Consider the following 14,947-nt stretch of genomic DNA (forward strand, 5'->3'; position numbering starts at 1 on the left):
ATGCTGCCTGACCTGCTGCGCTTTTCCATTAACACATTTTCAGCTCTTGACAATATTCTGGCAATAATACTGAAGATATATTCCCGAACTAGCCTTGTTCCCGGCCAAACTGCTCCTGTACAGGTGCAACACTGGCATCAACTTAAGGTCACACTTTCCTCATTCCTGAAGAAGGGCTCATGCCCGAAACGTCGATTCTCCTGTTCCTTGAATGCTGCCTGACCTGCTGCGCTTTTCCATTAACACATTTTCAGCTCTTGACAATATTCTGACAATAATACTGAAGATATATTCCCGAACTAGCCTTGTTCCTGGCCAAACTGATCCTGTACAGGTGCAACACTGGCATCAACTTAACTGGGCATTTTTGTTTACATTATTATGTCCAGTCCACAAAAAAATCAGGACTTTCCATCCTAGCCAGTTACCACCCTAGAAGTCTACTCTTCGTCATTGACAAAGTGATGGAAGGGATCGTCAACAATGCTATCAAGCAGCACTTGTTCATTTACACCAAACTTGGGTTCAATCAGGCTATTCGACTCCTGAACCCATTTTAGCCTTGATTAAAACATGGGCAAAAGAATTGAATTCCAGAGGTGAGGCGAGAGTGATTGCCTTTGACATCAAGGTAGCAATCAAATAAGTATGGCCTCAAGGAACCTTAGAAAAATTGGAGTTAATGGGAATAAAGGTGAAAACTCTTCACTGTGGACCCATACCTAGCACAAAGGAAAATGGTTGTTTTTGGAGGTTAATCATCTCAGCCCCAGGACATTATTGCAGGAGTTCCCCATTGCGTTGTCCTGGGTCCAAACATTTTTAGCAGCTTCATCAACACCTCCCTCCCCATTATAATGTCAGAAGTGGGGATATTCAATGTCTACACAATGTTCAGCACCATTAACAATTCCTCAGATACTGAAGCAATCTCTGTCCATATGCAGTCAGACTTGGGTTTGTAGGTAGGAGAAAGTGAGCATTACAGATGCTGGAGAGTCAGAGTCAAAAAGTGTGATGGGGAGAGGGAAGTTTGAGCCCAAAGAACGTTGTCACATCCGGCAAATATTTTCATGCACATCCACTCATCTCATCCACTGTGTCCCTTGCTTTCAATGTGGTGTCCTCTATATCAGGGAGACAGGACATCAACTCATGGACACACAACCCCATTGCCCTTTGGCCAACTACTTCAACTCCTCCTCCCACTACCCCAAGGCCATGCAAGTCCTGAGACTCCTCTACTGCCAAATTCAAGTCAACCGACGCCTGGAGGTGGAATGCCTTATCTTCTGCCACACAGCATCAACGTTGACCTCACTTGTTTCCAAATCTCCCCTTCCTCCACCTCATCCCAGATCCAACCCTCGAACTTGGCAACACCCTTTTGATTTGTCTTACTTGTCCATCTTCCTTCCCACCTATCCGTTGCACATTCCCCACAGATCTATCACACTTCGCCTTGACCTGTATCCACCTATTGCCTTCCCAGCTACCTTACCCCCAATCCCCCTAGTTATCACAGTCCCCAAACCCCTCCACATTCCTGATGAAGGGCTTATGTCCGAAATATCGATTCTCCTGCTCCTTGGATGCTGCCTGACCTGCTGTGCATTTCCAGTGCTGCACATTTCAACTTACTTATGCAATGCGAGTGCCAGGCAATGACCATCTCTAACAAGAAGGCAATCTAACCAAAACCCTTTAATGTTCAAAGCATCACCATTGCTGAAGCACTACTGACTAGACAATGAACTATACGGGCTAAAAGTAAAAGCAAATCAAAGGCTAGGAAATCTGTGATGATTAATTCACCTCCTGACTCCACATTTCCTGTCCATAATCTACAAGGCGTAAGTCAGGAATGCAGTGCAATGCTCTCCACTTGGCTGGATAGGTATATTTTCAACAACATTCAAGCAGCTTGACACCATCCAGGACAATCTTCCTTTCACAATTAGCCCTGACCTGCATCCACCTATTGCCTTCCCAGCTACCTTACCCCAGTCCTACCCCCTATTTATCTCAGACCCCATTCTCCTCCACATTCATGATGAAGGGCTTTTGCCTAAAACGTCAATTCTCCTGCTCCTCAGATGCTGCCTGACCTGCTGTGCCTTTTCAGCACCACACTCTCGACTCTAATCTCCAGCATCTGCAGTCCTCACTTTCTCCTTTCTAATAATTTATGTATGGTCAAAATAACTTTTCATTAAACAATAAAATGCATGTTTGGCTATAATGGTAGCATGAGCTGAAAATGTGTTGCTGGAAAAGCGCAGCAGGTCAGGCAGCATCCAAGGAGCAGGAGAATCGACGTTTCGGGCATGAGCCCTTCTTCTTCGGGCATGCCCGAAACGTCGATTCTCCTGTTCCTTGGATGCTGTCTGACCTGCTTCGCTTTTCCAGCAACACATTTTCAGCTCTGATCTCCAGCATCTGCAGTCCTCACTTTCTCCTATAATGGTAGCATTGATAACTACGGCCTGGAACAAAGATTTAATCAAGGGGAAATGACCAATATTTGAAGAACTCTATATTGGAGCTGGTTTTTTTGGGACTTTCAAATTTACATCTTCAAAAGTGAAACATTGAATTTCTTGTTGAACGATCAAAGTTTTAATGAGATTTGGTATCCCTAACATATGTGTACGTCACTGAAAATTCTGTGGGATCTGAACTTGACCACCTCTATTTGATGCGTTCTGTGAGGTGTCCAACCCAAAGATAGTCTTTTAACTCATTTATCTCATGTTAGTTCGGGATGTTAGAGTATTAGTATTAATTATTAGATTGTGTTAGTTCACTTGCTTCATTCACCAACTGTGGAATTGTGTGGCTTTATTCTCTTAGTAAGTACTTGGGACCTGAAACTTCATCAATTTTATGTAAAAAGGTTACTGGTTCTGAGCCAGATGGTAACAAATTTGGCATTCATGTCAGGGATCACTCGGCATAAACCCTGAAAAAGGTGTGCAATTGGCTCTTCATTCTTTGTGGGATGTTTCCACCCAACTTCCAATTCCTCATCAAACTTCCCTCAACAAACTACAGCAACCAGACCATCTTTTTCTGCTCAGAGCATTCATACTAGAGGCCTATATGCTAAATCACTAAGATCTGAATTTGTATTTCCTGATACAATAGATGGTTAGATTTCATGAGCCATTATTTGAAAAACAATAACAGCTCAAAACTTGCCAAAGGCCCTTGTCAATTTCTTTGTGTTGCCTTGCCCAACTGGATGAGCTTACCCAGCATGAGTCAGAATGCTTGATTCTGACCACCAAAGGAGAGTTTTGCGTTGCCCATCTTTCAAACGAATCTTCTCTGTGTTGATCTCAAAGCTCAAGTTCAGATTGGTAAAATGAAGTCCAATTGTGCCAAAATAGGTGTTCAGCTTCCCATTTTTGGTTTGCTTGCCACCAATAATTTTGCCATTGATCGCAATACCTGCCAACAGATAAATAAAACAGCTGCCTTAAAGGGATATAACCAGTCGGTTCAACCTTTTTTGCATGAAAATTATCATCAAGGGTTTTGCTGATAGAGCTAAGGCATGGTTAACAGCATGAAAGCTTTATTCATGAAGAGAAGAAAAGGCACTTATCTTGTTGCAGTATCAGCTCTTTGCCAGCAGATGCTGGTGTTGGACTGTATATAACTATTTACGTTTTACTGATAGATGCCAACTGTATTTCATATGAATAATTTCTGCTTCCATTTTGCTGCACTGAGGAGTGTCCCATTGTTATTAACCTGCTCTCCTGGTACCAAATCTTTAGAGAATGCTAACAAATGTTTTCTTTTATGGAGAAATTGTAGAGTACATACATACACAATTAAAACAAATCCTAATTTTGCTGTCTGAGTTACCTTGCAGGTTGCATTCCTTAACCAAACATGCCCACTGAACATATCAAAGCACATGCCTACTGCACATCTTCTATACATGCCCTTTCTTTACCTACTAAACATACCAAAAAATATTAGATCTGCTGCATTCAGGATGAAATTAATTTTTAACAGTATTTCAACAATTGTTTGGGGAGACACAGTGGTTAAGTGGTTCGTACTCCTGCCTCACAGCACCAGGGACCCACGTTCGAATCCAACCTTGGGTGACTGTGTCTAGTTTGCGTTTCCTCCTGGTGTTCTGGTTTCCTCCCCCAAAGATGTGCAAGTCAGGTGAATTGTCCATGCTTAATTGCCCATAGTGTTTGGTGCATTAGTCAGGGGGGAATGGGTCTGGGTGGGATCAGTGTGGACATGTTGGGCTGAAGGGCCTGTTTCCACACTGTAGGGAATCTAATCTCATTTCAGAGGGTACTTTGTTTTGGAGATTTTAAAAAGTTCTAGCTTTGCTTTTACATTTTATATCTTTTATCTCATTTTTCCATTGTTCCATCCCAATGTTGATATCACTTTCTGCACATGATTTAAACTTAATTTATAATTCCTGATTCATAGTTTAGATCGTCTATCTCAATGAGGATTCAGTCTGACTGGCTGAACAGTTTCATTAGAGCTTATCCTGCTCAACCCTGTCCCAAATGTCCTGTAGCAGGCACCTGTTTAAGTCAGATACCAGACTAGAACAAATGTCCAGTCGAAAACCTCACTAAAACTTTGGGCATATCTTGCAGCAAAATGGTCAAGGTAGGCAGCTCTCCCTGCCCTAACTGCAAAGTTCTGCCACGTGAGAGCCGTGCATATTAATATACAGAGTAGTTAATAAAACCACATAAAATAGGAACAGGAGTAGACCGTTCAGTCCCTTGAGCCTGCTGAAGACTGATCATGGCTGATCTGACACTCCTCCTGTCCACCTTTCTACAATTCCCTCATAACCCTTGATTCCCTGACTGGTCAAGAATCTTTCAATCTCAGCCTTAAATATACACAAGGACTCTGTCCTCACAAGTCTTTGTGGCAAGGAATTCCAATGACTTACAACCCTCTGACAGAAGAAATTCCTCCTCATCTCAGTCTTACATTGGCACTGCTTTATCCTGAGACTATGCCCTCTGATCCTATACTGTCCCATGTGGGGGAACATTCTCTCAGCTTTTCCCTGTGGTGGTAGAGTCCAGAAATAGTGGGCATAAGGGGCAACTTTTTCATGCAGAGGATGGTGCGTGTGTGGAATGAGCTGCCAGAGGAAGTGGTGTCGGCTGGTACAATTACAACATTTAAAATGCATCTGGATGGGGACATGAATAGGAAGGGTTTAGAGAGACATGGGCCAAGTGCTGGCAAATGGGACTAGATTAGTTTAGGATATCTGGCCAGCATGGACAAGTTGGACCGTAGGGTCTGTTTCCGTGCTGTACATCTTTATGACTTTATTTATCCTGTCAAGCCCCTTAAGAATCCAAAATGTTTCAATGAGATCACCTCTGATTCTTCTAAATTCCAAGGAGCAGAGTCCCAACCTGTTTAACTTTTACTCTTAAGATAATCCCTTCATACTGGGGATCGTCCTAGTGAGCCCTCTTTGAACTGCCTCCAATGAAATATTGTTCCAGGTGTGGTCTCACGAGCACCTTGTACAGTTGTGGTAAGAATTCCCTACTCTTATACTCCAAACCCCTTGAAATAAAGATCAACATTTACTTTGCTTTCCTGATTAAGTGCTGCACATGTGTGCTAGGTTTCTGTGTTTTGTGCACAAGTGCCCCTAAGTCCCTTCATTTTGCAGCTTTCTCCAATTGAATCTCCATCAGGGATTGTATCCCGTGCAGGAGAAGCAAGAATCCAAAATTCTTCTCTTCTTCAGTTCTCCCTTCTGAAATAAACAACTTCACATTTTTAAGTAATATCTTTCTGAAAGTAAAGTTAATTGAGTAAAGTCTTCAAGATATTAACTAACCATTACAATCCACTTCTAATTCTAGCACCTGCATTTGTGTAATCTTTGAGTTCCTTACAACATTATGGGTAGATTTTCAATTGCACAGCCTGCGCAGTAATCTGAGAAGATTGCAGCTTACTCATTGATTAGAAATGGTTGAAAATCAGGCGAGAGACAAGGGTAGACAATTGACTTCTGCCAGATTGTTGCTCAAATGCTGAAGACACTTTATAAGACCATGAGATGTAGAGGCAAAAACCGGCCATTTAGCCCATTGAATCTGGTCCACCATTCAGTGAGAACATAGCTGATTTGATAATCCTCAACTCCACCTTCCTGCTTTGTCCCCATTGAAATAACTCTGTATGAAGACTCTTATCCTGTCACCAAGTAACCCGATATTTACATGCGCATAGTACATCACACTGACCCAGCTAGCTCAGAGCTGGTTGCAAAAATGAGCAGAACCCCTGACGCTCCTGTTTATCTCTATCAGCCAGGGCTCCCTGATTGGATCAGGCTAACAGCCCCAGATATTCTATGAGATCCACCTGGCTTACCCTGTTGTAATCACTACACTCATAACCCTTGATTCCTTTACTGATTAAAACTGTGTTTATCTTAGCCTTGATTCACCCACACTTCACTGATTTATTCATTGTTTTAGAAGCTCAGTTCAATTCTTAGTCTCAGGCCTATATTCAGAAGTTCTCACTCACAACTAGTACATTTCCTCTTCGAAAGATGTTACTTCTAGCCAATTCTGAAAACGTCTCATCCGGTTCATTTGATGATTATATCATAAATCGTTCCCCAAAAGAGCATTTTCATCTTGGATTCTTACTTCTCCTGCACAGGATACAATCCCTAAAATAAAAATTAATATGACCGGATTTTCTTCTAGTTTTGATGATTTGCGCTTTATCCTCATTATTTTTCCCAAAAATAAACAAACAGGACTCCATTGTGCCCCTGCCCCACAAGAAGGGATATGGGCCGGGTGCTGGCAGGTGGGACTAGATTGGGTTGGGATATCTGGTCGGCATGGACAAGTAGGACAGCAAGGTCTGTTTCTGTACTGTACATCTCTATGACTCTATGACCCCACGTTCGAACTTCACTAAATATAGGATTACTATTGAAGTGGAATCTGAACCCCGAATCTTGAAGGATAAATTTAGCTTTAATTGACTATAGGCGATTGCACATGGGAGAAATCTTTTGCAATGCACCTGATTTTCCTTTCCAACACAGAGGCTTTTTGTTATTGCTTATATTGTGTCCAGTGTCAGAAGACAATATTTCTCCCACCCTGACTGATGAACAAATAATACCAGTTACATTCCCTTAGCATCTGGGTGAGAAATCTCACTTGAGTCAAGCTTGATTTGTTCAGTAATTTCATTGGTGTCCCTCATCTGACAATTTCCTAATAGACCTGTTTTACTTTTGTTGAATGGCCTCTTGAACCTTGGCTGTGACATATTCAATCACACCACTTCCAATATCATCAAGGCCCAAATCCTTTCCAAAAGGAAGGGTACATTTTTGTAAAATAATATGTTAAAACTTCTAAAGAAAGTAAATTTAAGCCAAGTGAAGCAAGAATCTTTGCGATCGAAACATTAACTCTGTTTCTTTCTCCACAGACACTCCCAAATCATCAGGATTTCTCCAGCATTTTCTGTTTTTACTTCAGATTTCCAGCATCTACAGTATTTTGTTTTATTTAAAGCAAACCATTATTTTACCCATCCACTCCTACAGACCACACCTCCTCTCACCCTGCCTCCTGTAAAAACACTATCCCTTATTCCCAATTCCTCCACCTCTGCCACATCTGCTCCCAGGAGGACCAATTCCACTGTAGAACATCCCAGATGGCCTCCTTTTCCAAAGACTGCAATTTTCTTTCCCACGTGGTCAACAATGCCCTCCAGCGCATCTCTGGTCAACAATGCCCTCCAGCGCATCTCCGACTTCCCACACCACAGTTCTTAAACCCCACCCCTCCAATCGCAACAAGGACAGACCCTCCTCCGGTCTTCACCTTCCACCTCCCCAACCTCCGGATACATCGCATCATCCTCCGCTATTTCTGCCACCTACAGTCAGACCCCACCACCAGGGATATATTTCCCTCCCCCCTTTACCTACGTTCTAGAGAGACTGTTCCCTCTGTGACTCTCTTGTTAGGTCCAGGCCCCCCCACCAACCTACCATCCACTCACGGCACCTTCCCCTGCCACCGCAACAAGTGCAAAACTTGCGCCCACAACTCCCCGCCTCATCTCCATTCAAGGCTCGAAAGGATCCTTCCACATCAGACAGAGATTTACCTGTACTTCCACACACATCATCTGCTGTGTCTGTTGCTCTCAATGTAGTCTCCTCTACATTGGGGAGAAAGGATGCCTACTTGTGGAACATTTCAGAGAACATCCCTTGGACACCCGCACGAAACAAACCCACCACCTTGTGGCCGAACACTTTACTCCCCCTCCGACTCTGCCAAGGACATGCAAGTCCTGGAACTCCACCACCACTACCAAACCTGAGCCACACGACACCTAGAGGAGGAATGCCTCATCCTTCACCTTGGGACCCTCCAATCACACGGGATCAATGTGATTTTCACCAGTTTCCTCATTTCCTCTCTCCCCACCTTATCCCAATCCAGCCTTCCAACTCGACACTGCCCTCTTAAACTGTCCTATGCATCCATCGTCCTTCCCACCTATCCGCTCCTCCCTCCTATCACCTTCACACCCCTCACCTGCATTTACCTATTGCATTCCCAACTATCTTCTCCCCACCCCCAACTCATGTATCTGGCCCCCTTGGGCCACCCCCTCATTTCTGATGAAGAGCTTATGCTCAAACTGTCAACTCTCATGCTCTTCGGATGCTGCCTGACTGGCTGTGCTTTTCCAGCACCACACTCTTCAACTCTGATCTTCAGCATCTGCAGTCCTCACTTTCTCCCCATTATTTTTTTCAGACTGCATTGAGTTTTGTTTTTGATATTTCTCTAATTAACATGAGGGGAATTAGAGAAACTATTTTCTATTGTCCCAGTCAGGAATTGTATATTTTTGCTTAATTGACCTGCTTAGTGATGTTATCGCATACTAAATGGAGCAAGTAGGATTTAAACCTGGACCACTGCATTGCAAGAACCCCCAGTCATGCATTATATATTTCATTACAATCTTGCACAGCCGCTAGCTTTCACATAATAACTTCATAATATTAGGTCTTTTAAAAGAGTAGGTTAGTTTTTATCATTACCTTTGATTGGATCTGACACCAGATTCAGGATTTTTCCAGGTTGTGGATTAACATTGAAGCAAATGTCTTGTTTGCTCTTGGGCAGGTGAATGATGAAATGTGGATCATTTTCAACTAAATAGCAAGAATAAATTATTGATTATTATTAGCAACTGGTTTTCAAAAGCATATAGTCAGCATCCAACTTCGTGGATTCAGTGGAAATATACAAATTATATTAGCTTAACAATAACTGTCCGAGTATTATAATGTTGTATATTATACAGTAGTAGATAGTGGAATGGACAAGCTGAGAATGACTGTTTCCTAAACAGCAATAATACTAAGTGCCCTTCCTTTCAGCTTGTGTAGAGGGCACGAGCTCTGGCTTAACATGTGACAGAGGGCAGAGGGCTCCAGCTCAACACCAGTTCGACAACTTAACCATCAAAGTTATACAGTCATTGTAGATTGTGTTTTGTTCTTATTTTCCTTATACTCGTCTCACCATTCCCCCCGCCCTTCCTGTGATACTTCAGCATTTTGCAGTTCCTTACGAATTTGTAATTTAACAATGTTGGTAAGTTAGTTGAGAATTGGTCTTTCTCTTTCACTCGACCACCTCTTACGCAGACTTCTAGCAGCACAGCTCAATATCTCAACATCGATGTTTTTTCTAAAGCAGTGCTTTGTAATTGAGGTTGACTTTCTTCCACTCTGAAGTTGTGGGTCTTGGGGTGGGTAGGCAGACTGATGCTGGATCTGCTAACCCTGCCTTAGGGAGGTATTTGAGGAGGTGGATGTGACGCTTGTGTTTTCACACACTGTTTCTGCTGTTTGCAATAGTCCTCCACCTAGGCCTGTCTATGATGCTCAGAATGACTGGCTCCTTTGCACAAGCTTCTTCTCTAGTTTCGAAGAGCTCTGAAGCTCTATATTGGCCGCTGTTAGCTACATTGTTGTTGAAGCAGGTGTGACAATACTATGGCTATCAGAGATGTATTTTGCCCTGGTTTGTTTTATGAAGAGAAGTTGAGACAGTGGTTATGAGCAGTCTGCTTCAAGCCAGTCAAGTAAATAGCTTATGGGGCCTTGGTGTTTTTAAAAAGTTGGAATAATAGAAGCAGCCTGAATGGGTGGGATCATTCCCCCACAGAACTGGGATTTTAGTTTAGCTTTCAGTAGCTGTTGGCAGTTGGAAGCTGTAATACATCTCTCTTTGTTACATCATTGTCCCTGCCAATATTCATCCCTGAATCAACAACACAAAAAGCAAATCAGTCATTTTCATATCACAGCTTGTGGGAGCTTGCTATGTACAAACTTACTGCTGGATTTCCTACATTTTAAAGAAGTTACACTCCCAAAAAAGTATTTCACTGACCTTAAAGTACTTTGGTGCAATTGTGAAAGGTGCCATATAAATATAAGTCATTCTTTAGTTCTACAGGTGATTCTTAAAAATTGCATAAAGCGGGCAGCAACATGAACATTTTGGTACTACTCCTATCCTTTGATTAATACGTCACCATGACATCTTGAAAGATAAATAGAGCTCTTTATTATTCATCCAGATGGGAAGAAAGTGAACCGTTAGCAAACTTAACCTAGATATCAGTAATGTATGGATCATTACCTGATGTGACAGGAACATTCATTCCTACTTTTGAGTCCACTTCAGGACGAATAAGTTGCTGAGGAGGTTGGGGGGTTGAATAACTCTTTTTAGCCCAAGTTGGAATAGCAGGTGTCTTCTTCCCAATAATAGGAGTTCCTGCAGTATAAAGCAAGTCAAATCAGAGAGTTTACTTCCATTTATACACATATTCTGCTTTTATTTCATAGGGAGAGTATTAAACAATTCCATCGAGACAAAGTCATAGAATACCTTCAGTGTGGAAGAAGGCCATTCAGCCCATCAAGTTTACACTGACCGTCCATAAAGCATCCCAGCCAGACCCACCTCCCTACCCTGTCCCCTGCATTTCCTGTGGCCAATCCACCTAACCTGCACATCTTTGAAATGTGGGAAGAAACAGGAGGACCCAGAGGAAACCCACACAGGCACAGGGAGAATGTGCAAATTCCAGACAGTTAACCAAGGCTGCATCAAACCTGAGACCCTGGTGCTGTGAGGCTGCAGTGCTAACCACTGAACCATCATGCTGCCCCTAAATCAGCTTGTGAAAATGCAGAAGTTAGAGACACAACCAGCAACCTTTAAGAAATTCCAGCCAATGAGACAGGGAGATGACCACATGGGAAAAGGAGATCACCGGGTAGGATGAGGAATGGAAGTTATGGTTCCTGGAGGAAGGCCCTTAAGTCATGACATAGAAGCAGAAATAGACAATTTGGCCCAGTGAATCTCCTCTGCCATTAATGAGATTATGGCAGTTTTGATAATCCTCAACTGTACTTGCCTGCTTTATCCGCATAACCATTGGTACCCTTACCAATTAAAAATCTGATGATCTCAGCCTTGAATATATTTAACAACCAAGCTTGATAGCCCTCTCTAGTAAAGAATTTTACAGATTCACCACACTCAGAGAGAATAAGTTCCTCCACCTACTAGGTGGCCCTTTCTTCTGAGATTATGTCCCTCTGGTCATAGACAAGGGCACACAACCTTTCCACATCTACCTTATCAAGTCCCCTAAGAATCTTATATATTTCAGTAAACTCACCTCTAATCTCCAAAGATTATAAACTCAACCTGTCCAACTTCTCATTATAAGAAAATCCCTCCATATCTGGGAACAGCCTAGTGAACCTTTTCTGGACTGCCTCCAAGCCAGTATATCTTTCCTGAAGACTTACAGACTTATCCTATGAATAATTGAGTTGGCACTTATGGTACTTTGGTGCTTTGAAAACTAATTTCTGCTTTAAAGAGACTGATATTGCAAACAAATTACATTTTACATTTATTAACCAAACAGTGCTAAAACTATGTACTTGTAGTTGCTAGATTAGTGTTGTTGTGGCATCTTTTCACATTTAACTGATTCTTGACGGGATAGATGTGGAAAGGTTGTGTGCCCTTGTCTATGACCAGAGGGACATAATCTCAGAAGAAGGGGCCACCCAGTAGGTGGGGGAACTTATTCTCTCCGAGTGTGGTGAATCTGTGAAATTCTTTACTGGAGAGGGCTATCAAGCTTGGTTGTTAAATATATTCAAGGCTGAGATCACCAGATTTTTAATTGGTAAGGGTACCAATGGTTATGCGGATAAAGCAGGCAAGTACAGTTGAGGATTATCAAAACTGCCATAATCTCATTAATGGCAGAGGAGATTCACTGGGCCAAATTGTCTATTTCTGCTTCTATGTCATGACTTAATGGTCTTCCTCCAGGAACCATAACTTCCATTCCTCATCCTACCTGGTGATCTCCTTTTCCCATGTGGTCATCTCCCTGTCTCATTGGCTGGAATTTCTTAAAGGTTGCTGGATTTACAAAAGTGCTGAAAATATCAAATAAAAACATAACCATATAGATAATGGGCCAATGATTAAAAGATCATTTCAGATTCAACCAAAAGTACACACTCAAGGCACTTGCACATTCACTTTTTCAGATGCTGACAGAGTCTCTTTGCATTTTCACTATTATCCATTTTTGGTTCAGGAGCACATTAGTTTGCTATAAAATTAGGATTCATTTCTTCCAATGGCTATTGTGTATTTCACTCTATTGCATGAAACATAATTATAAAAATGTTAATGTTTGGCTTTTGAAATCATAATAGCTGGAAAAAAATATTGTTTATCTTGATTGGACATCTTATTCAATATCATATGTGGCAGAATAGAATTCTTAATTTTACTTCGACATTGTGACATACAGTGAGGGGAATATTGTAATTTTCTGACACTTGTACATATCTAATGATATAATCGTATATGGGAAGGCATGCAATAACATTCATAGATTGTTTCCAATCAACCTGTTAAGAGGTATTAGGACGCACTTCTGGAGCAGGACCCTGGCCTTGAACCCAGGCCTCCTGGCTCAGAAGTAGGGATATTACCAATATACCACAAAAACCCCAACAGAGTAACAGTTATAGAGTCATAAAGTCATAAAGTTTCCTAAACTGAACTAGTTCCATTTTCCTGCATTAGTCCATATCCTTCTAAACCTTTCCTATCCATGTACCTGGCCAAATGTCTTAAATTTTGTAACCGTCACCTCTCCCATTTCCTCTGGCAGCTCATTCCATTAACGCTCTGTGTGGAAAGTTGAGCCTTGGTCCCTTTAAAATCTTTCTCCTAACACCTTAAAGCTATGCCCTCTAATTTAGGACTCCCTATCATGTGGAAATAATCTTGGCTATTTACCTTATCTATGACCCTCATGACCTTATAAACTCTATAAGATCACTCATCAGTGTCCTCCGCTCCAGGGAACAAAGTCCCAGCTTATCCAACCTCTCCTTATAAATCCTTCTAGTCTCAGTAACATTCTTGTATATCTTTTTGCACCCTCTCCTGTTAGTGACATTCTTCCTTTAGCAGACCGACCAGAGTTGCATGCAATACTCCAAATATGGCCTTACCAATGTCTTGTACAGCAATAACATGACGTCCCAACTCCTTTACTCAATGCTTTGACTGATGTGGTAAGCGTGCCATAAGCCTTCTTCATCGCCCTGTCCTCCTGTGATGCTCCTTTCAAGGAACTATGTTCCCTAAGTTTTGCTGTTCAACAATATTCCCCAGGTCCTTACTGTTAACTGTTTAAGTCCTGTACTGGTCTGACTTACCAAAATACAACACTTCGCAATTATCTGCATGAAACTCCATCTGTCATTCCTCAGCCCCCGGCCCAGTTGATCAAGATCCCATTTTACTCTCAGATAACTTTCTTCACTGTCCACCAAACCATCAATTTTGGCGTCACCTGCAACCTTATTAACTATCCAAATTGTCTGTGTAAATGACGAACAACAGTGGACCTAGCACTGATTCTTGTGTCACATCACTGATTACAGCCCTCCAGTTCGAACAACAACCCTCTACTATGACCCTCAGTTTCTTACCGTCATTTGTAAGTCAACTTTTAATTTAATTGGATTAGAATTGCGGTTTACTGTGGCCTGAAAATATTACATGTAACATTCCAGAAATAAACAAGAGCAAGGACCTGGGCAGTAAGTTTCCCATTTAAATGGTAGAGTTCACCACTATGCGAGGTTTCGGGCATCTGTAGTAGGTCTTGGAACTTATCATCCGTGGATACAGGGAACACCTGAATCAACCACCTATACTTTCCCATTCTTACATAAAGCTGCGAATATCTTATTAGCCTATAAATTGTCTGTACAAACTGTAGCAAATCTTTGCGCATTTATGATAATTGCAGTGCTGATGCAATTTTCCTATGATTTTTAATAATGAAATTAACATTGGACTTCTGACAATTAGTTTTTGTTGTTGTCAGGGAAACAGATAGTAAGATAGCTGGCGTTGACGGAGACCCGACTTGTAGTTAGGTCACTCAGCATTCTGTTGTATCCTCAACTTGGCTCTTTTTGAGTCTGGTGGCCGGTGACTTTTGTCCAGTGCTGGAACCAAGACCCAACCCTGGGAAAAATGGCAAACATTCTTAATGCTGTACATTTACTAACCTGTACAGCATCCATTTCTGGTGCTTTTAGGAGAATCTGCCAACAGTCTCTGGCCAGTTTCGTCATTCTCTACCATCATGGCAGTCACAGGTGTTATAAGTTGGTGAACCAGGGCAATAGCTAAAATTCTGCTTGTGATATTCCTCTTCTGCAAAGCTGACTGGGCAAGCACTCTGTTGTGAAATG

The 14,947-nt window shown here is 42.0% G+C and overlaps 1 protein-coding gene across 1 annotated transcript in view; it reads right to left on the minus strand.

The window, feature by feature from the left end:
* itih2 (inter-alpha-trypsin inhibitor heavy chain 2) overlaps positions 1-14,947 on the minus strand; it is a 63,055-nt gene that overhangs the window by 6,604 nt on the left and 41,504 nt on the right. The window contains exons 12-15 of the mRNA XM_043713225.1: positions 14,762-14,934; positions 10,761-10,898; positions 9,146-9,259; positions 3,255-3,453 (exon numbers count right to left, since the gene is read on the minus strand). Of these exons, the coding sequence (XP_043569160.1) occupies positions 3,255-3,453; positions 9,146-9,259; positions 10,761-10,898; positions 14,762-14,934 (624 nt within the window). The remainder of the gene's footprint in view (positions 1-3,254; positions 3,454-9,145; positions 9,260-10,760; positions 10,899-14,761; positions 14,935-14,947) is intronic.

Source organism: Chiloscyllium plagiosum, chromosome 23 (genome assembly GCF_004010195.1).
Source record: "Chiloscyllium plagiosum isolate BGI_BamShark_2017 chromosome 23, ASM401019v2, whole genome shotgun sequence".
Classification (NCBI taxonomy): Eukaryota; Metazoa; Chordata; class Chondrichthyes; order Orectolobiformes; family Hemiscylliidae; genus Chiloscyllium; species Chiloscyllium plagiosum.